This window comes from Tursiops truncatus, chromosome 3 (genome assembly GCF_011762595.2).
Source record: "Tursiops truncatus isolate mTurTru1 chromosome 3, mTurTru1.mat.Y, whole genome shotgun sequence".
Lineage (NCBI taxonomy): Eukaryota > Metazoa > Chordata > Mammalia > Artiodactyla > Delphinidae > Tursiops > Tursiops truncatus.
This window is the reverse complement of record NC_047036.1, coordinates 132,464,884-132,491,235: the sequence shown is the minus strand read 5'-3', so window position 1 is coordinate 132,491,235 and position 26,352 is coordinate 132,464,884. Positions and strand designations below refer to the sequence as shown.

Genomic DNA, 26,352 nt, shown 5'->3' with positions numbered 1-26,352 from the left:
AAATACACGTGGAGGGCACAGAGTGTGTGGTAGGACTCCCCCACCCCGGGCAGAGGGTGGTCTTAAAGCCACCAGCCTGCATTCCTGAATGGCTTCCAAATAAGCATAATAACCAGCTTGCCCTCTTACCTTTCATTCAGAGGAGGCTTTGGCTGTCTTTTCTCTTTTCCTCCCTTAAATGCTCATTCTTCTTGGCTTCCCAACTGGTCTCCCTGCTGCCACCCTTCTGCCCTCCTGCCCCTGACACCTGTGCTGTCCCCCACTTCCCATCCATCAACCACAGAGCAGCCAGAACACCTCGATCAGATCATGTCACCGGAAATCTCCAGCGGCTTCCCGTGGTGCTTGAAGAAAATCCAGGTGTTCTTCCCCTGGCCTGCAGTGCCCTGTATGAGTAGGTCCCTGCCTACCCTGCTCACTATGCAGCCTCCCTGGCTTCGTTCCATTTCTTAAACATGTCACGCTCCTTGAGGCTTCAGGGCCTTTGCCTTTGCAGTTCCTTCTGCCTGAAACCCTCTGCCCCTGGATCATCACCTGCCAGCCTCTTTCACATCATACAGATCTCAGTTCAAACACCACCTCCGTGGAGGCCGTCCCTAAAGCTGCATCCATGTCGAAGGTTCTTTAATTGTATTTTATTCACAGCACTTGTTCTGTTGTGTATTGTTAATTGTCAGTCTCTCCTCCCACCCAGAACCCATTCGTCTGCCCACTAGAATGTGAATTATATGGAGGGAGAGGCTTGTCTGTCTTGCTCACCCCAGGGTGGGGCAGGGGCACTAGAAAGTGTTTGCCGAATGAATAAATAACATGGCACAGAAATCCAGTACCAGTGTCTAGAAGCGTGGGCACCTACTCAGGTGTCCTGGTCCAGACCCACCCTGACTCCTCACCTGAAAGTACATGAACTTCATGAGCTTAGTGACCTCCGGCTCCAGCACCTCCACTGTCTTCTCATAGATCTCCACTCGGTTGGGCTGCTCGTTGCATTTCACCTGTGGGGAGACAGGGGGTTTCGCACACCCTGGTTTGCCCAGGTGGTCCTGGTTCACACCTGCTGTCTTATTAACAGGGCCCGTTTTCACTGTTGAATGCACCTCATTTAGGATGATCAGTGGTATGGTTACCTAGTGAGAGGAGGCTGGGGTAGCCCCGTCTGACATTCTGATGGGGGCAGAAGTGCTCCCCAGACACTGGCTGCAAGAAAGAAACCAGCTGGTCCCCAGAACAGAACCCTCCTCCCCTTCAGTCTGTTCTGTGCCCCGCCCATGAGCTGTACACGGGACTACGTTGAGCTGCACAGTCTCCCTCCTGCCGCCTTTGCCCCACTCCTACCCCAGTACCCCCTACTCCTACGTGGGGGCCGCTGCCTGATCCTAAGCAGAGAAAAACGTTCTGTCCATGGCTCTGGATGCACTTGGGACAAAGTCCCCTGGCCATACTTGGGCCCATTAAGAAGCCCGTTTTCTCTGCCCAGTGGTTTTCAGCGCATCAGAATCCCGTGGCAGATGTGTTCACAGCATGCACACCCAAGGCTGCTAACAGGTCACTGAAACTGGAGAGTGAGCAAAGGGTAGTGAACACAAGGACATTCTTCACACTGTTGTATAGAAATTCTTAAAATGGAAGCGCCTAGCTAAACATCCAGAAGTCGATGATTAAATGGATGAAGTATGATGCATTCATACACTATCACTATGTAACTGTTAGGGGCAATGAGATACATCTCTGACCTGAGGTGGAAAGATTGCTACCATAAACTGATGGGTGGAAACAGCTGCAGGACAGGAAGGGTAATTTAATCCCGTTTTTATTCAACAAAACACAAAACAGTGTGTGTGTATCCATATATAATACAGGTATAGAGAATCTGAAAGGGTGCAAAAACCAAGCTGTTAATAAGTAGTGAGCTCTTGGGGTTAGGATTGGGAGCAAGGTAGAGGAATGGTTTCTGTTTACACACCTGTGGCCTGTTGATTTGGTTACAGTGGGACCAAAGAATAATATGATAACTATGATAATGGTAAAAATAATATCTGTGTGTGTCAACATGAAAAAAGTCAGTTATAAAGAATACAGTGTAGGGCTTCCCTGGTGGCGCAGTGGTTGAGAGTCCGCCTGCCGATGCAGGGGACACGCGTTCGTGCCCCGGTCCGGGAAGGTCCCACGTGCCGCGGAGAGGCCGGGCCCGTGAGCCATGGCCGCTGAGTCTGCGCGTCCGGAGCCTGTGCTCCGCAACGGGAGAGGCCACAACAGTGAGAGGCCCGCGTACCGCAAAAAAAAAAAAAAAAAGAATACAGTGTAAAAAATTCAAGTGGCAGAACCGTATAAATAGGAAACTACACACTTTTGTAAATGACAATAATTTACAAAATAATAATCACAGAAATATTCATGATGTTTGAGGAAAGAGAGCCAGATGACTATGCAGCAAAGCGTCCACAGTGATTATGCTTTGGTGGGAGGTGGGGGATTTGGGTGGTGGAGGGAGGGGTGAGGATGTCTTGCTTTTTACTTTCTACCTTTCTGCAGTGGTTTGGGTGTTGTACAGTTAGCATATACTGCTTTCAAAAGAAAATAATACTGAGCAATTTTTAAAAGCTGGTGTCAGTTTTACGGGATGCTCTCTGAATGTTTTCAGCGCACCCCCTTGGGTAAGAGGCCCTGGAGAAGGTCAGTAATCTGGACGGGGGTGGGGTGCAGGGTGGAGGCACCCCCTGAAGGGGCAGGACTGTCTCACCTGGGGGATGGCCCGGGAACAGCTGCGCCAGGTGTATAGCATGACCGCATACTCGTGCCCTTCCTCCAGCATTTCATTCTGAAAAGCACAACATGCTCAGCAGGGAGAAACTGCTCCGGCACCACAAGACTTTTCAACAGCCCCCCACTCCCAGTCGTCGCAACTCACAGTGTGGTCTATGGACCGGCAGTGTCAGCATCACCCGGTGGGGTGGGGGGGGTGGGGCTTATTAGAAATGCAGAGTCTCAGGCCCCTCCCTGGGCCTATGGAATCTGAATCTGCAGTTCAATAAAATTCCCAGGGGACTCACACTCCCAGGTGCACAATAAGTTTGAGAAGCAATGGCCTAAATTGTCCCCATCAGACACTCAAGGGCTCTACGAGCAGGACACATTTTTCAAAGACAGATGGCTACCTCAGAAAGGAGGGGCAGATCCACTAGCTCCAACAGCAAAAGCTGTCCCAGATAAACAGTTAGCAAGAAAATAAGCAAAACAGTTTGTACAGCAGATAGGTTAAAAAACACAGAGTAATAATTATGAAAGTATATTATTGTGTATGGAAAAATATTTTGGTGGAATACATACCACAACTAGGAATAGCAAGCTCTCTGTGGGGATGGATAAACAGGGGCTTTCGCTTTTCACATCACACGGTACTACAATGTCTGCTCTTTTGTAAGAGCCCACTTTACTATTTCATAAGCAGGAAGACGGTTAAGATTAAGATTTTTAAAAATAATACAGAGCAGATGGCAAAACTAACAACAGCACGAAAAACAAATCTGATGACTCACCTCACCTAGTAAGTGCTTCACTGGAAAGAGCCCTAATCTCAGTGTCCAAATATCTGGGCTGAAATCCCAGCTTCATCACTTAGCCCTTTGGCCTTCAGGAAGTCACTTAACCTAAAATTCTCCATTTAGTCATCTGTTTAATAATAATATTGTAAATAACAACCTCAGAGAATTTTATGAGAATTAAATACAGTACAAACATACATACACACTAGGTAATCTGTAAAGGGAGTTAAGAGTATTACTAGGGAAAAGATAGTCTGGCAGCTCCTCAAAAAGTTAAACACACAGTTACCATATAACCCAGCAATTCTGCTCTGAGGTATGTATCCAAGAGAAATGAAAGCATATGTGCTCACAGAAACTTCCACACTTGTTCACTGCAACATTATTCTAATAGTCAAAAAAACAGAAACAACCCAACGGGTGAATGGATAAATAAAATGTGGTATAGCCATGCAATGGAATAGTACTCTTCTGTAAAAAGGAATGAAGTACTGATCCACGCTACAACATGGACGAACTTTGAAAACATTATGCTAAGTGAAAGAAGCCAGACACAAAAGGCCACCTATTATATGATCCATTTAGATGAACTGTTCAGAGTAGACAAATCCACAGAAACAGAAAGTAGATTAGCGGTTGGGGGAGAGCAGAACTGGGAGGGACTGCTAAAGGTTTGGGGGTTTCTCTTTGTGGTGACGGAAATTAGATAGTAGTGATAATTGTATAACACTGTGAATCTACTATGAAAACACTGAATTGTATACTTTAAGTGGTGAATTTTGTTATATGAAGGACGTCTCAAAAAATACAATAAAAAGAGTATTACTAGACCATCTCTTTTGTGAATGTTTGTATAGATACAAAAATGAACCTTTACTGATTTATCTTTTATCCCACACATCATATCTATTTCATAATATCTTCCTAGCACAAGATCAGATTTAATTTGGAGCTTATTACTTTTTGAAGTTTTGTTTTCAACAGCAAACGTCACTGACGAGTCACACTTTCAATTCTTAATTTACAGAACTCTTTAAATCAGTAACATGTTGTGCTTGAGACCACAGAGAACCAAGAATCAAGCCTGTGGGTCTCCTGCTGCCATTGCTTCAGAACACGTGTCAGAAAAGGGAAGTGACAGTAATGCATAGGGAACATGTGTCTACTTATCAGCACTAAACTGCCCACTGGCAGGTATATTCCCATTCACTCATCCAGTGAACCTTTCACTGAGTGCTCACGGGTCCCTGGCTTGGTGCTACGTGCTGAAAACAGGCCAGTGAACAAGAATGATGTGGACTCTGCCTTGTGGACAGTTCAGCTGACCATCAGTCAGATTTGTTGTATAATCATGCCTGGAATGTAGAGGTCAGGATGGTGTGTAGGATGGAGCTTCAGGAAACTTGAGGTCTGGTCCTGGCTCTGCTTGGACCCAACTTTTATCTGCACAATGTCATGGTTTTCTCATTTAGAGGCAAAGAGTTGGCCTAAATCACTGGCTCTGAGTCCTGGCTGCAGGTTAGTCACCTGGGCAACTTTGAAAACGCCTGATGCCCAGGCTGGGCTCCACTGGAACGAAATCGTTATCTCTGGGGGAGGGGCCCAGGCATAAGTGTTTTTTAATGCTCTCCAGGTGATTCCAACGTGCAGCCTAGGTTGACAGCTGTAGGACTAAGGATCTCTCAGGTCCTTTACCTTGATAAGATTCTGTAAGTCCACGATTTAAACCCAATGTGAGTTCAGATCAAATTTCAGATAGTGACAGACGGTACCTCTCAGCACTTATTTGGACACTCAGCCCCCATCTCACCCCCCAGCAAAGAACCCTTGACTGTTCCTCATAGGTGGTCAATTACATGGTGGTCAATTACTCCTCTTTTCTCTGGCTATCCTGCCTTTTGAGAAATTCACCTTGCCCCAAAGTGGGCAGGAGAAATACAAGAAGATGAACATCTAATGAAGCCTCTTGCTGCTGATAAAGCTACTCTACAGAAAGATTTAGCAAGGTACAAGGAGGAAATTGTTGAGGAAGTGAAGTTTTGGCATTATCCACGAACATCATCAGTACACCCTATCTGAGACCCTGCCTAAAACCATATGAACACTATCCCTGTGTTGGTAGAATAGTGGCCCCAGAAAGATGTCTGCATCCTAATCCCCAGAACCTGTGAAAACAATACCTTACACAGCAAAAGGGACTTTGCAGATGTTACTAAGTTAGCAGCCTTGAGATGGGGAGGTCATCCTGGGGTATCTGGTGGACCCAGTGTAATGGCAAGGGTCCTAATAAGTGAGAGGGAGGTGAGAGAGTCAGACCAGGAGTCGTGAGGATGGAAGCAGAGATTGGAGTGGTGTGACTGCTGGATGCAAGGGGGCTGAGTCAAGGAATGTGGGCAGTCTCTAGAAGCTGGAAAAACAAGGCAACAGATTCTCCTCTAGAGCCTTCAGAAACGAATGCAGGCCTGCCCACACCTTGATTTTAACCCTGTAAGATCCCATGCCAGGCTTCTGACCAAAAACACGGTAAGCAGATAACTTTGTGTTGTTTTAGGTCACCGAATCTGTGATAATCTTCTGTTCCAGCAGCCACAGAAAACGAATACAATCTGCCTGCAAACCGGCCCTTCCTCTTACTTCCCTATTGGTGTCCCTGACCTGGTATTTCCAGGAAACCTCAGTCAGCATCGTTGTCACTCCCACGGGCCCCAGCACCCAGCACACTGTGAAGCCAGGTGGAGTCAACCTCCAGCGCCTCTCGTATCCATGTCCCCTTAGCCATCCCTCACACCATTGCCCTCATCCGGCCCTTGACGCCTCCAGTGTAGATAACTTTAACTATCGCCTCACTCATGCCTCCTTACCACTTGTTCTGCACAAAACTGACAAATGAAACTTATTCCTCAAGTGTATTTCTGTTCACATTTCTCCCATCAATGAAAAATTCCCATTGCTACTGATTTTTGATTAAATGAATTAAAGCCCTCTATTATGGGCTGACTTGTGTCCCCCCCGCGAAATTCATATGTTGAAGTCCTAACCTCAGGACCTCAGAATGTGACTATATTTGGAGACAGGGCCTTTAAAGAGATGATTAAGTTAACATGAGGCCATTAAGGACCCTCATCCAATCTGACAGAATTTGGACACACAGAGAGACACCTTACATGTGCCTGCACAGACAAAAGACCGTGTGAGGACATCGCCAGAAGGCGGCCGTCTGTAAGCCACGGAGTGGCCTCAGGAGAAAGCAACCCTGCTGACACCTTGATATTGGACTTCTGTCTCCAGAACTGGGAGAAAATAAATTTGTTATTTAAGCCACCCAGTCTGTGGTATTTTGTTATCGCAGCTCTATCAAACGAAGACAGCCTCTATGCACTGACCCTTATCTAATTTTTGATAAATACCACCAAGAATTTCCCTATATGTACTTCACAGTCCAAACCCAGGCAGTCTCTGTGCCTTTTGCCTCTGTGCCTTTCCTCATGCTGCTTCCACCAGCCAGATGCTCTCCATCTCATCCCTGACAGATAAAATTCTAATTGTGTGGGACAGCAGAGGTCAGTGGAAAGAGATCAGGGCTGGGAATCTTAAGTCCTGGATTCTAGGTTCAACCCTGTGATTTACTAATTGTGGGATCATGAGCAACCTGCTTATTAACTTCTCTAGGTCTCAGTTTTCTCATCCCTAAAATGGGAATAATGATCTCTTTCCAAATCACAGGGCTATTATAAGGTTCCAATGATACCACGTATAAGAAAACCTTATATAGTTTAAAGTACCATTTATATATGGTATATATATATATATATATATAACATATATATTATGTATATATAATAACCATATATTATATATGTGTGTGTGTGTGTGTATATATATATATATATATAATATGTGGTTATAATGTGTGTGTGTATGTACAGTATACAAGCCTCTACTCAAAACCCACTTCCTTCATCAAGCTTTCTCTGAGCCTCTCAGGGCCCCTTAAAGACTTTGAACTTTCACCATGCCTTTTACCTTTAACTTTGTATATTTTTATTTGTTTGCAAAGAGCCATCTAGAGCACAGGTTTTGTAGTCAAACAGATTTAGGTTTAGCTCTGCCATTTGTCAGTGGCAGGACCCTGAGTAAGTTACTTAACTTTTCTGGACCTCAGTTTTCCCCACCCATAAAATGAGTATTGTAATAGAACCTTCTTCAGAGGGTTGAGGTGAGGATTAATTAAGACAATGCATTTAAAATATCTGCACATAAAATGTTCAATAAATGGTAAGCCTGTCTATTTCTACTTGACTCATTGAGAACCAAGACCAGCCCTATCTGTCCTTGCATATCCCCCTCTCCAGCATTTAGCAGGGTCTCTCCAGGTACCAGGTACACAACATTTATTGAATGAATGGGCAGGGTGTGGTGAGACAGGCTTTAGGCTATCGCTGATATAGTGAGAAAGGTCCACTGAGCCACAGGCAGAACCTGTGAATGAGAAATTTGGAATTCTTTAAATGTCAGCGATGCATGAGGATGAAATCAATGAAAGCCCAAGAAGGAAGGGTACCCTCACAGATGGGTCAGACCAAGATCCATCAAACAACGGGTCCCTCTTTGTGAATGATTTAGGCCACCAGTAATGTGTTACTCCAAACCTTTTTTGAGAAACTTTGTGCTTTGGTCAAGGGCCAAAATTCCACACAGCCAGTAATCTATCTATAAAGCATTAAAAAAGGCAGGATCTAATCAACTGTTAACCCCCAAAGCTAGAGCTCAGGGAAGTGAACAGTGGGAATAGAGTTCCGCCCCAAAGGTGAGCAGGATCTGCAAGGTTGGAAGATAGGAACAGTGGGCCTCCAGGCGCTGAGAGGGGATGGGTGGGGCATGAGGATGGGCTTGAGGAGATGGGTCTGAGGCAGAGTGTTCTTGGAACAGCTGAGCACAGGCCCCTGGCGAGAGAAGCTGCCCACAGCCCCGCCCCCACCAGCAGGGGGCACGTCTGTCCCTGAAGGTCACAGAGACTTACCATGCTGGAGTGGACTGTAGCCTGCTCAATGTACCTTGCAATGCCTGTGACAAACGCATTCCTGTCCTCGAAGTTTGTGTCAAAGTTAGCCTGCAGGAATTAGAGAACAGGAATACTTGGTGGTTGGAAAACAGGTTCAAGGTGGCTGGGTGTCCAGGGAATAAACTGCTGCCAACAAATGCCCGAGTGCTCTGTGGAAATCTATCCCCACAACACCCTCTCATCTTCCGCCAAGAAATCCCACCCTGAATCCCACTGGGCAGGAGCTGGCTACAGCCAGGGCCTGCATCTGCTTCCCATGGGTCATCAGGTTTACCCAGGGAGCCTCGGAAGTAAAGGCTTAAACCACACAAGCCTAAATAGCTCTTAAAAGTGAAGACTTGTTTTTTGTTTTTTGTTTTTTAGAAAGAAGCAGACTCACAGATATAGAGGAAAAACTAGCGGTTACCAGCGGTGGGCAAAGGGAGGTACAAACTAGTGGATGTAAAGTAGGCTCAAGGTTGTACTGTACAACACTGGGAATGTAGCCAATATTTTGTAATAACTTTAAAAATTGTATGAAAAAAAATTTTTGAAAGATGAAGATATTAAAACAAAAGGTGAAGAGGTACACTGCTTTGATCCAGCAGTTGCAAAAATACTTGCCTGAGGGTGCAGATACATCTGTACAAGAATAATAACTGCAGAATTTTCTTTTAATAAAAATACTGGAAGCCATCCAAATATCCATTAACAGCAAAAAGCTAAATAAATAATAGTATATCCATACAATGGGCTCATCTTATAAGTACTATGTGGTGGTTAAATACAGTGTGGTAGCATAGCAGTATTGTCAGGAAAAATACCCATAATAAATTTTAAGTTAAAAAAGCCAGATCATAGAGCAACATAATACAGTATCATTCTCTTTTGGTTAAAAAAAAAAAAAATTATACATATACGTGGTAAAAAGGTGTGGGGGTATATATATGTGTATATATATATAGACACAGTTACAGGAAAATTTTTATTTCTTATAAATACTTTGCTGCATTGCTATTAATAAAAAAGATATTTACATAATTAAAATTTAATCTGGGTTAGAAAATGTGAATAAACCAAGTGGATGAGCTGAACCTTCAGGCATGTGCATAATAAATCTAGCCATTGAATGAAATTTAAAATAGACTATGCGTTTATATTCGGTCTCATTTAGCAGTCCAAGAACTTTCAAAAGGTCAAATACAGCTAAAAAGCTAAAAATTTCCAACTAACTAATTCTTTCATAACATGGTATACTTGCCCAGCACACCCAGACAGGGTCTATTTGCAAGGATGACTACAGCTGCACGGATGCCCTTCCCACCACGCCCAGGTGGGATCTCGGTTTTGAGCAATCCGATCACAGTTTGTCACAAGCTTGCCTCTCAGGCAAAAGCAAACAACTGTGACTGGCTTCCCGGAGCCATTATCGGCTGTGGGGAGTTGAAGACCTCTTGTCACATACATGAAGGAAAAGTAATTACCCAGGCAGGCTCTAGGGGTTGCTAAATTGCGATATTTAATTCATGAGGTCAGAGCTGCCAAAACCTTGGTTGGTGCTGCAGCAAGAACAGCCGGGAAGGTATTTGGGGTCAGAACGGATCAACAAGCCTTCCCCGAGGGAAGAGAAACAGCCCTGGTGTACATTTACTAGCTTATCTATTGCTTACACTCAGCTCCACCAGCGCAGCAGGGACTCCATCAGCTGACGACCCTTCACCTTCTAGATGCAGGCATCCCACTTCCCTCTGCCTTCAGGGCAAACCCTCTCAGGGGATCCCCAGAATTCCTGATCCCACCCCCCACCATCTGGCCCTGGTGCTCTGGGAGGACTTAACCTGGTACATGATGGAGGAAGGCGGGGGTTCGATGCATGGCTGCTGGTCAGGGAGGGGCAGCTCTTCCAGCAGGTCCACGTTGGACAGGGCATCTTCCAGGGTGACGTGGGTGGTCATGGCGGCAGTTTCTGTTGTCCGCACTGGGGGGGATGGAAGAGAAAGAAACGGAGAGTTTCAGGGGCCTTCAAACACTTCTCCCAAGCTCACCCTGTCCAGGCTCCTTCCAGAGAACCCGGGGAGTTAAGAAACACGCACCGAGACTGCTTCCACTTGCTACTTCTTCCCGTGGTGCCCTCAACCCGTGCCTGATATCTGAGGATCTCTGTACAGTTTACGAAGTACTTTTTTAGGTCTATTGCCTTGACTGAGCCTCACCACAACCCTCTGATGGCAGGTGGTCTCATATACACATAACTGATGGAAAAACAAGGCTCAGAGAAGTTACGTTGACACTCATACAACCACAGTGACCAGGAGCAAAGGACCTCAAATTATGCTTGACGCTAGAACACGGGCCAAAGTCAGCCTCCAGTTTTTGTTATTCAAGAAGATATTTATCAGTTCCACTCTTAAATTATTGCATAACACAAACATCCATGACTGAGAGAGCCAAAGATTATCAGCTTGAAACCAGAGTGTGAAATTAAGCTGGGAGTCAAAGAATTCAGACTCCAGCAAATTTAACCTTATTTGCAAAAACATTAGAGCCACTGTCTTCCTTGGCCTGGACATATGGTATGTTTTGTGAGCCACACCAAACAAATCAGCCCAAAATGGACATTTTTGTGTCTCAGGCCCTGGCAGACTACAGCGGGTGTGATGAGAACTTTGCCAGGCAGTGAAGCTGAAGAGGTTCTAAACAGCACCTACCTAACAGGAGCTAACTGCTATTTTAAGAACTCAGCACTCAGCAAACAGAATACTCATTTTTTAAAGCATATGTGAAACATTAATTAAAAATCATCATGATTTAGAGCATAAAACAAGTTCTCACAAGTTCCCCTAAATATGACCTTCTAGAAGTCACATTCACTGACTACAGTGCGATAAACTTAGAAATCAATAATGTAAATTATAGCAAAGAAAAAACTCCGTATCTATGAAAATTTGTAAAAAACATACTGCTAGGTTATTCATAGCTGAAGAGGAATTCAAATAGAAATTGTAAAATATTTAGAACTGAATGCATTTCATAGGAAATAAGAAAGCAGAATTAAATGAACTGAATTTTCCACTCAAAAACCTAAAAAAGGATAAAAATCAACCCCCAAAAATGAGAATGCAGGGATTACTAATTACAAAAGCAGAAATAAATGAAGCAAAAAACAGCAAAACAAAACAAACAGTAGACTAGGTGAACACAAATCTGAAAACTGAGTTTTAAAAAAAGGTTAATAACATAATAATAAGGAGTGCAGCAACTTCTAACCCTTTAGCATATTCGAATGAGGAAACGCGGAGAAGGCTGCCTGTGCTCCGGAGAGCGCCCTCCCTCCCTCCCCATCCCTAATCCCAGGGAAGCCTGAGACCTGCTTCAGGGCTGGAGTCTCAGAGTGTCAGAGAATTTGCCTCACTCATTAGGAAATGTGGTGTCAGAGGCCAGGGCAGAAAAGGACCAGCGACAGCAGAGCTGGGCCCAGGCTGTGAAGGACTGACACAGTTGCAGAGTGCACCCCACGCAGGCTGCCCCTGTGTCTCCTTTAGGCCCGGCTGGGAGGGCAGATGGGGCTGAGCTGCTGACTACCGCTTCACACTTCACTGAGTTCTCAACTCACCTCCCTGTCACACGCTATGGCAACAGTGAAGGCCACATCCAATGAGGGCACGGCTGGGGGGGGGGGGGGGGGCGGCTCAGAGGTGACTGCCTCCTCTGCCCTCTGCAGGTGCCTGGCCTCACGGAGGTGGTTTCAGGCCCTCTCCACACCTATGCTGCTTCCTCTGCTCTCTTCTCTGCCCTGAATTCTAAGTGCGGCATTCAGTTCTACAGCAAAACCATTTGCCAATCCACAGAAAAGATTGTCTTCTTTAGTACATTAATGTTAAGTCCATTTTGCAGGAAGGGTTAATGACTGTCCAGGGCATAATGATCTGTAAGCTCCAAAGCCCTAATAATTCTCTTCGTTAATTCAAATAATAATAAACCTAACATTTTAAAGCCATTACTCTGTGTCACTCTGCCAAGCACTCAGCTATTTTAATCTTGCATCAACCTTATAAAGGTAAGTACTATGATTATTCCCATTTTACAGATGAGCAAACAGAAGCTCAGAATTTAGGTCACTTTACAAGGTCAAGGGCTGGCAAGTGCTGGAGCTGGGCTTGGAACCTAGGTTTGAAAGGCCTGAAGGAGGGAGGGAGATGCAAGAGGGAAGAGATATGGGAACGTGTGTATGTGTATAGCTGATTCACTTTGTTATAGAGCAGAAACTAACACACCATTGTAAAGCAATTATACTCCAATAAAGATGTTAAAAATAAATAAATAAAATTAAAAAAAAAAAAAAGGCCTAGAAGCGACTATTTATCTATGACTACCAGGGCTGTGTCAAAGGGACCCAGGGGCCAAATTGAGGCAGCCTCCATTGGCCAAAGATGGGGTGATCTGAGCACCAGTTAGCACAACTCAAGGGACTTGAAACAATATCAAATATATGTGAATCCATGAGATCATAAAGACACTTAACAAAAACTTGGTTTTATGCCTTTGTTACTGCTGGAGGATGCCTGTGAACCAACTTTTACGTTGAAAATCAATAAATAAAAGGAAAGAAGCAAACATTGAACCAATCTTTCCTATACCAACTGTACAACTGGATAAATGAATTGCAGGAGAGAGAGATGCTTCTCTTTATAAAGGTATTTCTTTTTTTCCCCCAGAAATAGTCACAGAATTAAAATATCCCTAGTTTCCAACCCCTAGTGAACAAATGGTTGTAGGCACTGATCACCAACTGCTGCTAAGATCACTACATGAGGGGCAACCAGATATTATGTGCCTCCTGATGGAAAAACACACCATCACCTTACAAAGAGTGCTGAACTCAAAACAAAATATCTGAATCTAATCAAGCCTTTGATACAATCTGACAGGAAATACAGAGGACAGAACATGTTAAAACACACCACGGTGAGGTACTCAGTAAAATACAATCTATGGGAAAGTCTGCTGGACAAATGGCTGAGTATCTTTAACAAATAAAGTGCAAGGGAAAAAAAAAAGAGATGGAGGGGGAAGTTATAGATGATAAGAGACTTAGACTATCACATGATTTTACTTCATTTGGATCTTATTTCAAACAAACCACCATAAAGATGAAACTGTAACATATATGAGAAAACAGGAAAATTTCTCTGGCTAGTTTCTGACTCAATATTTGACAATATTAAGGAAACTGTTACTATTTTGTAGATGTGACAACAATATTGAGGTTATATTTTAAAATAGTCCTTACCTTCGACAAATACCTACTAAAATATGGATAAAAGGATACAGGGGTTTGCTTCCAAATCATATTAGATGGCGGAAGAGTGAGAAATAAATGAGACAAAATCAGCCAAAGTTAATAACTGTTGGGATTCCCTGGTGGCGCAGTGGTTGAGAGTCCGCCTGCCGATGCAGGGGACACGGGTTCGTGCCCCGGTCCGGGAGGATCCCATGTGCCGCAGAGCGGCTGGGCCCGTGAGCCATGGCCGCTGAGCCTGCGCGTCTGGAGCCTGTGATCCGCAACGGGAGAGGCCACAACAGTGAGAGGCCCGCGTACCGCAAAAAAAAAAAAAAAAAAAAAAAAAAAAAAAAAAAAAAAGTCAATCCTGTGTAATGCTTACACACAGAGATTTATGATAATTTTTTATCCAATTTTATGTTACTTTTATCTTTGGCCACGCCACGCAGCATGTGGGATCTTAGTTCCCTGACCAGGGCTTGAACCTGGGTCCCCTGCAATGGAAGCTCGGAGTCTTAACCGCTGAACCTCCAGGGAAGTCCCTCCAATTTTAAATATGTCAGAAATGTTCCATAAAAACTCCCAGCTCAATGTATACAATCCCAGTTCTAATCTGTCTTCCCTTTCTTCATCTTCACTGACTCCTACTTATGATCTTTACCTTCTCCTTCCTCCTTTAACCTGGGTTTCTTCTAAGATTCTCAGATTCTAAAACTCATTTACCAGAATAACCCTTAAGATTTTCCCCTTTAACACAATAATACTCCCGTCCTTCCCCTGATCAGAATCAATAAGTGAACGACCTACAGAGCCAATAAATTAGGAGTCTTTATTTCCATTACAAATACAGCTTCTCTAATGGATTTCTCTGTTTCTTTGTAGATCATTCACTGCCTAAGGGAGAAGGAAATCAGACATTTTTAGCCCAAGTGCTAGAAGTCACTGCCAACTCCACATCAGTCAGAAAGAAAAAACATTCCGGAAATTTTATCAGAGGTATACATGAAAAGAAGTACTTCTTTTCCAGCGCAAATGTCCTGCCTGTTATGCAATCTTCCAAAGGAGGAGAATTCTTAATATTGAGTCTACCACCACGTGGTCATTTTGTCACTTTGCAAGAGAAATTAATAAAATATTAAAAAAACTAACACTGTTCTGGGAGCACCATTTACCAGACACAGCTGCAACCTGCAATGTGGGGCATTCATGGCGGATTTAAATTCAGCATCTTCATAACAAACGGAAACTCAGGGGCCTGGTTTCACCGAGTAGTAATAACACCGGGCTCTCGGGCAATCTGCTTCTGAGAAGGTCCTGTAGGCCCCGTGCCCGACCCCCTCCACCCCTCCACCCCTCCACCCCCCCACTGAGATGACTGACAGATCCTGAACAAGAAGCAAGGGGCCTCACAGACGCAGGATGGGCACTAAGAGAGCCTGGCTTTGGGAATGCAGGTTGCTATTCTCTAAGCAAAAGATCTGCATTGTTATTTTCTGACTGACTTTCTGGAAGAAAAACGAAAAAAGTCAGAAGGCTTAATGACATGGAAAACTAGGCTAAGTATGGTGGGTAAGCTCGAGTTCTGTGTTCATATCCGCCATCTGTTACTTCCTAGCTGCATAACCATAAGTATGTTCCTTAACCTCTCTGAGCCTCCGTTTCCTTATCTGTAAAAGGGCGATGATTAATAATAGTCCCGGCCCTCAGTGATTTATTATGAGGATTATATAACATTACAGCACGTGAAATGCTCAGCCCAACAGCAGGCACACAGCAAGCACTCGGGAAATATTAGCTAGTCGGATGGCCTCTTTTTAAGAGCGCGAATGGATGAATTAAACATTGCAACAACTCTCCTAAACAAGAGCAAGGCATCAGAAATATTACACTAATTCTTAACTCTACAGATCTTTCACTTTGATTTCCTCAATCATAACACCCTTGCAGGTTCGAGGGGACAGGTGTTATTTTTGCTGTTTTTCTAGGGAGGACACACTGTTGCTAAGAAATGAAAACGTTCATTCACGGTCACATGGTCACTACTAGAGACTGAGTTAGGGCAGAAATGGGATATCTCGACTCCCAATTCTAAGCCCTTTCTTCTAGACTGCACCACTTTTGTACCTTTTTGAAAGGTACCAAGCACTTTCTTTTTTTTTCCAACTTGGCTGCCTTTTCCTTCCTCTGAAGAGTAAGACTCTGTCAAGCCATAAAGATTAGGTAACTGTCACCTTTGGGTTTCATGAGAGCCCAAGAAATATTCTCCTTGTCTGTAAATCTCTCCAGCTAGAAAGCAACTAAAACAAATAAATAAAAATAAAGTTTAAAAAAATAAATGCATATGTATATTTATATCTGCAAATAAAAAATAAATAAGTAAATAAATATATAAAAATAAATATAAGGGAGGCTTAGACTGTCCCCCTCAAAAAAAACATTTGGAGCAGCATTTGACTGAGCAAGGAAAAAATTCCAAAGTACTGCTACTTCCTCTTCCCATACCAAGGCAAATGCTGCTCATTGATAACGTCTCTATGTCTCAATGAGTCCACGGGTAGCCTCAGAATCCTTCTTGTGAAATACAAAACTCCAAGTGGCCACTAGCACTCAATCTGAGTTTGCCCATGAAATAAAATATATGTTGCCCCCGAACCAGAGCAGAACGACGCGTGCATGTGCAAGCTCCCTGAAGCCAGAGACCATTTCTTACCCATCACTGAAAACCCTGGAGACCTTAGTAGGGTGCCAAGGAAAGATGAGGCACCAGGGAAGTACTAGATGGATGAAAGAATGCATGAACATACCTGAAACCCCCGACAACACGGGAGGAAAGAGATGACTTAGCATGTCCTCATTTCTAGTTTCCCATTCCTTCTCCTTCATTATTAATAACATAATTTAAATCAATACAGAATATGCAGTCATATCCATAAACTGCCTGTACAATTATTTACTTAGTATTTTTTCTAAATAGACTTTTTGTTTCCACTTTATAAACATATTTTAGAAGAAAGCTTTATATCATAATCACTAATAGAGAAGCAGAGGGAAACTACAAAAAAAAAAAAAACAATGAAAACAAACACAGGTCTGAGTGTCATGTGAAAATCACCTCACGTCCACCATTGACATGCTCACTAGAGGTGGTTTAGTGTGGTAGTGAACTAGAGTCCTGACTCTGCCGCTACCTGGCTGTGTGACCTTGGGAAGACGGCATAATGTTTCTGAGCCTCACGTGCTTCATTTTGATATGAAGAATAATAATAGTTCCTACCTCATATGCTTTGAAAACTGGGTTATCCCATGTAAAAATAGTAGTTGGTAGGTAGAAAGTGCAACATAAATGTTAGTCCCCCCAACAAAATCTAAATCCAGCAACACATAAAAAGGATTATACACCAAGATCAAGTGAAATTCACCCTGGAATGTAAGACTGGTTTAACATTAACATCCAAAAATCAATGAATGTGATAAGCCATATCAATGCAATAAACGACAAATCCCACAGGATCATCTCAACACATACAGAAAAAGCATTTTACAAAACTCACACTTCTTCATAATAAAAGCACTCAACCAACTAGGAACAGAAGGTAACTTTCTCAACCTGATAAAGGGCAGCTACAAAAACAGCTACAGCCAACATCAGACTTAATGATGAAAGATTAAATGCTTTCCCCCAGGATTAGGAAGAAGACGAAGAGCTCCACTCTCTCCATTTCTATTCAACATTGTGCTGGAGGCTCTAGCCAGGATATCAGAATTAGGAAAGGCAATGAAATAAATGATGTCAACATTAGAAAGGAAGAAGTAAAATTATCTCTATTTGAAGATGATATGACCTTGTATGTAGAAAATCCAAAAATATCCACTAGAAAACTATTAGAATGAATAAACATGTCCAGCAAAGTTGCAGGATATAAGAATATAAGGAAAATCCATTCTATCTCTATTCATTAGCAATGCTCCATATAAAAATGAAATTAGGAAAGCAACTCTATATACCATAGCGTCAAAAATAATACAATACTTAGGAATAAATATAGCAAAAAGAATTGTAAAATGTATACTCTGAAAACTGTAGAAGACTGTTGAAAAAATGAAAAACAACCCAAATAAATGAAAAGATATCCCATTTTCATAGATTGGAAGACTTACACTGTTAAAATGGCAACGCTTCCCAAACTGATATAAATCCAACGTAATCCCTATTCAAATGCCAGCTGGCTTCTGTACAGAAATTGACAAACTGATCCTAAAATTCATATGGAAATTCAAGGGACCCACCTAGAATAGCCAAAACAATGTTGAAAAAGAACAAAACTGGAAGATGCACAGTTCTTGATGTAAAAATTTACTACAAAGCTATAGTAATCAAACAGTGTGGTGCTGGCATAAGGACAGAAATATAGATCAATGGAACAGAATTGAGAATCCAAAGATAACATTTATGGTCAACTGATTTTTTGACAAGGTTGCCAAGACAATTCAATGGGGAAAAAAACCTCTTTTCAACAAATGGTTTTGGGACAGCTGGACATCCACATGCAAAAGAATGAAGTTTAACCTCTACCTCACACCACATAACGAATTAACTCAAAATGGATCAAAGACCTAAATGTAATACCTAAAACTATAAAACTCTTAGGAGAAAAACACAGGAGTAAACACTTGTGACTTTGGAATATGTAATGACACCAAAAGCACAAACAATGAAATAAAAAATAGATAAAACTACACATCATCAAAATTAAATTTAAAACTTTTGTACTTCAAGAGACATCATCAAAAAAGTGAAAACAGGGAATTCCCTGGAGGTCCAGTGGTTAGGACTTAGCGCTTTCACTGCTGGGGACCAGGTTCGATCCCAGGTTGGGGAGCTAAGATCCCACAAGCTGTGCAGTATGGCCAAAAAAAAAAAAAAAAGTGAAAAGACAATCCACAGAATGGGAGAAAATATTTGGAAAGCATGTATCTGCTAAACATGAGAATATATAAAGAACTCTTAAAATTAAATAATAAAAAGAAAACCCAATTTTAAAAATAGGCAAAGGATCTGAACAGACTTTTCTCCAAAGAAGATATACAAATGGCCGATAATCACATTAAAAGATGATTATTATTCCTAGTTATTAGGGAAATGCAAATCAAAATCACAATGAGATATTACTTCACATCTATTAAAATGGCTATAAGCAAAAAGACAGGTAAGTACAAGTGGTGAGGGTGTGAAATTGGAACCCCCATTCATTGCTGGTAGGAATGTAAAATAGTACAGCCACTTTGATAAACAGTACGGCAGTTCCTCACGTTTAAAAAAAAATTTTTTTAATTTTATTTATTTTTGGCTGCGTTGGGTCTTCGTGGCTGCACTCAGGCTTTCTCTAGTTGCAGCGAGTGGGGGCTACTCTTCGTTGCAGTGCGCAGGCTTCTCATTGCAGTAGCTTCTCTTGTTGCGGAGCACGGGCTCTAGGCGCATGGGCTTCAGTAGGTGTGGCACACAGGCTCAGTAGTTGTGGCTCGCAGGCTCTAGAGCACAGGCTCAGTAGTTACGGCGCATGGGCTTAGTTGCTCTGCGGCATGTGGGATCTTCCTGGACCAGGGATCGAACCCGTGTCCCCGGCACTGGCAAGCTGATTCCTAACCACTGTGCCACCAGGGAAGTCCCTCCTCACGTTTTTTTTTTGTTTTTTTTTTTGCGGTACGCAGGCCTCTCACTGTTGTGGCCTCTCCCATTGCAGAGCACAGGCTCTGGACGCGCAGGCTCAGAGGCCATGGCTCACGGGCCTAGCCACTCCGCGGCATGTGGGATCTTCCCGGACCAGGGCACGAACCCGTGTCCCCTGCATCGGCAGGCAGACTCTCAACCATTGCGCCACCAGGGAAGCCCCCTCCTCACGTTTTTAAACACAGAGTTACCATAAGACCCAGCAATTCCACTCCTAGGTATATTCCTAAGAAAACTAAAAATACATATTCACAAAAAAACTTGTACATGAATGCTCATAGTAGCATTATTTGTAATAGACAAAAAGGGGAAACAACTCAAATATCCATCAACGGATAAACAGATGAATAAAATATGGTATATCCATACCATGGAATATGACTCAGCCACAAAAAGGAATGAATTATGGATACATGCTACAATGTAGATGAACTCTGGAAATAATAAATTATATTAAGTGAAAGAAGCATAACATACCTTTTAAAGGAAATGCCCAAAATAGGCAAATCTATAGAGATATAAGGTTGATTAGTAATTGCCTAGCCTCAGGGTAGAGATTGAGGGAAATCCACCTGGTGTTGCTAAAGGGTATGAGGTTTCTTTCTGGGGTGATGAAAATGTTATGGAAATTAATCATGATGATGGTTGCACAACTCTGTGAATATACTAAAAGTCACTGAGCTGTATGCTTTAAATGGGTGAATTGTACAATATGTGAACTATATCTCAATAAAGCTTTTACCAAAAAATGTTAGTATTTGTATGACCACTTTTGGGGAACTTTGCGTATATGTAACATAAGTGGGAGTGGGGCAAAGAGAGCTGAAGCTGGGGCAGGAGCTTGGGGAGTCTGGGGAGTATGATGCTGCCCCTACACGCAGAGACTGTGCTGAATGAAAATGAACAGGGAAGAAAAAGCAAGAGACGCAGCCACACTACCCCAGGGAGCAGCCCCTAGACCGCAGGGTGAGCGGACCACCATGAGGCAGGGCCTGAACCAGGCCCGTCCCCGGCCTGTTTCTGTGGCACTGCCACCTGCCAGCGCCTGGGGTTGCCCCGCCCAGGAGGAGAGACTCCTCAGACATACAAATCTCTGAGGTGGGCTGATGGGCTTTGAGGTTTAGAATGAGGACAAGATGGGTCTCTAGCCTCCTACCTGAGCTCTCTTTTTACTATAAGGACACTGAGGTCGAGACACGAGAGGACTTGGGCAGGGTCCCTTGGCTAGTTCGGGGCTGAGCTGGGCTAACACTGCAACTTCCTGGGAAGACAAGGGGACCTGACACAACTGATATGACAGTGCCGCAAAAGAAAAAGAGGAATATTAGAAAGAAGGAAGGGAGGGAGGGAAGGAGGGAGGAAGAATTCTGCAGTAAAACAAAAATCCATGTAAGAAAGGAAATACTACAATCGAAGGATATTACTTGGTTCTCTCGTGGTCATCACTTACACGTCTCAATAAGGTAGATGCTTTAAACATGATTTGGGTTAAAACAGAGCTCTTACTATATTGGGAGATGAGGGCAGGGGAGAGAGGGGGATGGTGTCAGAAGGCAAAATCTTCATCCATCACAGCAGGAAGTGAACAGATGACACATAGAATAGATAACTCAAGAAATAGCAGCATAAGCATATCATTTAGAGATCTGGAGGCAACTACTGGAAGAAATGGTGAGTTAAAAGCAGCAGCCTCTGGGGGAGGTGGGCACTGGATGCTTGTTTTCACTGTGAGTCTTTCAATACTATTTGATTCTTTGAAGCATGTGCGGGTATTGCTTTGATCAAGAATTTAAAATTTACTTTAAAAGACAACAACTCAAGGCTTCCTTGCTGGCAGTCAGACAGCTGGCCAGTCCACTGCTCTGTCTCAGGCAGCCTTTGCTATGTAAGTCCCTCCCTGTGGGGCTCCTAGGCCCAGAGGCCCCTCACTTGCAGCCTCTCTCCACACAGGGGGCCTGAGGTCACAGCAGAGAAGTCCAAGTCAGCCTCGACTTGGGTCTCTGGAGAAGGCCTCCCCTCCTGTTTGTTTACAGCAAAGAAGAAGACCCTGGCGGGGCTAAAGGGCTTGCCACTCCATTTGCCGTTTCACTCAGCTGCTTCCTGTGTTGCCAGGGTTGAGGAGGCCTTTGCGTTGACAACCCAACCCAGCAGATCCCACCCTCTTGGGAGGGGAGGTCATGCCACAGAAGGCAGCTTGCTGATTTGCTCCCGCTGGGGCCTGTGACAGGGCACCACAGGAGGGGCAGCAACGTGACTTGTATCTGGGGAGAGAAGCTGCCTTTCAGAGGCACCTGCTAAAACTCAGAAAGGCAAGCCATTCCATCTGCTGTGGAAACAAAGAGTGAGACTTCAGTTCGACCACCAGCTCGGGGCATGCAAACCTCAGCTTCATGGATGTGCAGTTGCAACTCGAATGTGGCTCAGCCTGAAGACTGACATAGACCCTCAAACCACACTTTCCCTCACTCTAAAAGGGCAATTTCTCTGTCTGTAAAATATGAAGGCTGGTCTAGCAGTGCTTCTCAACCATGACGGCAAAACCTCTGTTGCGAAGGTTATTGCGGCAACTTGTCCCAGTAACAGTTTGACTAGTGAGGTTTGCAAACAAGGTGCTTTTTATTATGTGTGAGGGAGGGTTCAAAGTCCTCCCATGGTATCATTGTTTTGCATGTTCATCTCTTTTCTTGAGTGGGAGAAAATGGGGTAGAGCTGGGGAGGGGAATGGCTGCTGGGTGTGATGTACTGAGTATGTAGATACTGTCCATCAAATGTACTTAGGAAAAAACAAAAGCAAACCCAAAAACAACTAGTTAGGAATCACTGAACTTGAACCTCTCTCAGAGTCATTCCAACTCAAAAGCAAATGATTGTGACTATAAATGGGACACTCCATCCAAAGGACGTCCTTCAAGACTATGCTTCCCAACATGACCTGTCCACTGTGGCAAGAGTACTTACGGTGCCATAAACCTGCCCATGGACATTCTTGCCTTGTGCCTTTGCTCAAACTCTCTCTGCTCCCTAGTGGACTGTCCTCTCCCCTTCTCATATCCTACCTTTGACCACTGTCAAGGCCCAAGTCAAGACAGGCCCCCTCCATGAAGGTCTGACCAGCCAAACTCCACCACAACCTTCATTTCTTGGATTCCCATAGCACTCACAGTCTGGAGTCCATAATTTCCTATTGCATTATACACTGCTTTATATTTTACTAATTCTTTGCACCACCAAAAATGACAAGGATAACTGTCATCTTTTGTGGGGGTCTGACCCATACATAGCAACTAGCACAGAGCTGGGCATATCCTAGGCATTACTTGCTTAATTAATACTTCATGAACTATTTGTTGAATACAAGAGCCAATGGCCAAAATTCACGTCTTCTGATTAAAAAAAAAAAAATTTTAAACATCATGGTCCCCTAAGGTACCATATCTAAGTCAGCCTTATTACTATAAGAATCTGAAGAGATATATTTAGAAAATTCTCCTGTCATAGTTTCCACCTCAAAAAATAAAAAAACAGAACTTCATTTCTCTTTCTCATATGAAGGTATAGCATACTTGGAGGTTGATGGCTGACCTTGAGTTTTGAATTCTTGTCTCACCATTCATACCTTGCCTGAATCGGTCTTAAGCCATCACAATTTAAAAGCACAAATAGAAAGTCATTCTCAGGTATCCCTTCACTTAACACTGAGTTACTGAGTGTCTTCTATGAGGGTCAGCCCTGCAGATTCTCTTTGATCTCAGCTGGGCCTTCAGTAAAGTTAGACAATGCTCTCATTCATCCCCATTTGATTTCTTATTCCACCCACAAAGACAGCTGTTCCAAATCTCCAGACATCTCCCGTACTTTCCTAACCAGTCCACCACCTTTTACTTCTGCAGAGGACCTCATCTCCTGCCTTATTTAGAAGACAGAGACCACACACCATGGACACACTAAACGTCTCTCTGTTCCACGGAGAGATGAACGTCTGAGAACCACTACCCTAAGATGGCCTAATGATAATGGAAACACAAAATCAAAAGACCTATTGATAAGTCATCGTTGGGTCTTTATCGCGAAGCTCTCCGGGTCACGTTTACTTTCCTCTCTGCTTGTACTGTTCCTGAGTTGCTGCAAGTCTATCAAAATGCCACTCAGCCAGAATGATCCCTGCAAGAAATTCTGCCTGAACCCAACCTCTGCCTTCTCAAAACAATTTCTTTCAAGAATTTGTACCCAATTTGTTTTTGCCTCTGTTGCCAGGGTCCAAGAAGTATGGCTTGAATGGTGGTCCTTTGAGGCACATCACACACAGTGCTTAGCATAGTGGCCATGGCTAGGCAGCCAGTACCCAACATCTTTGCATCCTGGGAGGCGTCCCACATGCACTGACCAAATTCTGAAGTGTCTTTGTACAGACAAGACCATCCAGGGTCCTTGACAGAATCTGTGAATCACAAAGTGCCTTTCAGTGTCCCTTTCAGTTGGCTCAGTGGTGCAGAGAGACCACAGACTTGTCTTCTTAAGTTGACACACAGTATATAATTAATAAATTTTTCCTTTAGGAATGGAGGGCAGCCATCCAAAGGAGCCATACATTCAGGAACCTCCTTCTCTCCTCTGTTTCCAGGGCCTTTTCTTCTCAGCCTGAAGTTTACAAACATTATCTCATCCACAGGCTCCTGTGGCCAACAGGTAGGTAACAAGCTGCGCAGGCTGCTTTCGGTTCCCCAGTTTTCAAAGTCAGAGAGGTAGTGGCTGATTTAAAGGCACACAGCAAGTCAGGAGTAAATCTTGTGTCCAAAGACCACAGTACTGCTTTGTCCGCAGGGGGAAGCGAAGCATGCCTTCGACATTTTTGGTTGGGTTGCAAAATGCTGAATGTACACAGAGGAAGAGGTCCTTCCCGATCTGTGTTGAAATGTGAGAACTACCTCTGGGCTTCCGCTGGGCATATTCCCTCCCCCTTCTCTCTTCCTACTGCAGCTGTACCCACCTTCAGTGTGCTACTCAGGAGCACTTCCCAGCTGAGGCCCTTGCTGACACCACAGCTTACCACGCTTTCTTTGGCTACCTTCTGCAGGTCAACCTGGGGCTGGGTTCCTTGGTCACAGAGACCAACTCCCCTGGGAAAAGCAAAATCCAGGAAGGCTCTGGAGGTAGAAGAGTTGGTAAGAACTTGGGGTTGATGACACCTCCTCCCCCCAACTGGGACTCCTCTTAGCAGGGATCAAACTATCCCTCCTCATCCCCAGCAATGAAGACTTACACCAGCCAACTCGCGGGTGTGCTGTTCTTGGACATGGCCACCAGCGATGAGGTGTCTGCTGAGTGACCAGGGCGGAACCTTCACTGTGGGAGGCCTTCTAAGGTCACTGAATCCTTTAGCAGAGTCAACAATGACAACAATAAAAGATCTGTGTTCTTAAATTGACACACAATATATAATGTGGCATGAGCCATATTCTTAATGATTATGTAATTAATACATTATAATGATAAACATATAAATATAATAGTACTATGTGCTAGACGCTCTACAGAGCATTTGCATGCATCTCTGGTTTACTAGAGCATCCAATTAAGTACCAGCTCCTTCCCCACCACTGCGGGCGCACCGTGTCACTGCCCCAGGTGACAGTGTGCTCTACCCTCTTGCCCCACCTCCGCTACTAATGCAGGGTCCATCCTCTGGACCCTAGGCTTAGCTTTGCTCCTCAGAACAATAAGACCAAAGGCCTTTTACAAAGGCTCCAATGAGGTGACTGATGCCTGGTTTCATCAACTACAAGTGAATAATTAATACTAGCCAGTAAAGAAATAGACTCATTGTTACAGTGGCCACATGGAGGCTATAAAAGGCCATTTTGTGCAGCTCTTGGTGGAATCCTGGGGCCAACAGCGGCCAAAAGAAACCTCTTTGAGAGTGTAGGCTGATCCTCAAACATGGAGACTGGAGCTCGGCACTGTTTTCCAGGAGTGCAGTTCCCAATGTCAATTAGCTTGTTGCCTATTCATCACCTAATTCGGCTTGCTGATCAATGACGGCAGCGGAGGCCCACTGAATGTCCGAGAGGGCGTGATATATCACAGGGGGCATGTACTGTTCCCCCGAGACCCTTTTCCAGTTTTTAAATTCTTGCCTATTGCCTTCTCTGGGCCAGCCTCTGATTTGATTGGAGTAAAACTCTCCAATCCTGGTGGATTTTACACCCTACTATTGGCCTAATACCTAAAATGAGTTTTTCCTTTTCCATTACTAGCAGGGACTGAATAAGGCAGGCTTGGGTGCCTGCAGAACCAGTCAGAACTGGCCAGGAAATATAATAAAGAAGCTTAGTGAGCAGAGCGCTAATGCCCCCAGCCAGAGGCTCAGCCTGCAGAGCTAGCCAGAGGGACTGGCTTTGTGAGCAATAACACACTCTCCTTGTGGCCTGGGAGCTGCCCTGGCAGATGGTAGCCAGTGCCAACAAGTAACTCTCTATAGGAAAGTTTCACCTCCTCCAAGTGTACACTGGGCGCTCCACAATACCCTCTAGTGACAGTAACCCCTGACCAGTTACACACACACACACACACACACACACACACACACACACACACACACACACACACACTACTCCTATGGTATTTTTGCCCTTAGGGCTGAAGCTGCCCCTGCAGACAGCAAACAGCTGCTAAATGTTGTCATTTCATCAAGCTGTTCCCCAAAATTGCTACCCAGCTCCCCACTCCCACTTCCAGCTCACTGCCTGAAATTCCACCATTA

At 44.0% G+C, this 26,352-nt stretch overlaps 1 protein-coding gene across 1 annotated transcript in view; it reads right to left on the bottom strand.

Annotated features, from left to right (window-relative positions):
* CYFIP2 (cytoplasmic FMR1 interacting protein 2) overlaps positions 1 to 26,352 on the bottom strand; it is a 131,567-nt gene that overhangs the window by 103,583 nt on the left and 1,632 nt on the right. The window contains exons 2-5 of the mRNA XM_033853510.2: positions 10,422 to 10,561; positions 8,563 to 8,652; positions 2,741 to 2,818; positions 894 to 995 (exon numbers count right to left, since the gene is read on the bottom strand). Of these exons, the coding sequence (XP_033709401.1) occupies positions 894 to 995; positions 2,741 to 2,818; positions 8,563 to 8,652; positions 10,422 to 10,538 (387 nt within the window). The 5' untranslated portion in view covers positions 10,539 to 10,561. The remainder of the gene's footprint in view (positions 1 to 893; positions 996 to 2,740; positions 2,819 to 8,562; positions 8,653 to 10,421; positions 10,562 to 26,352) is intronic.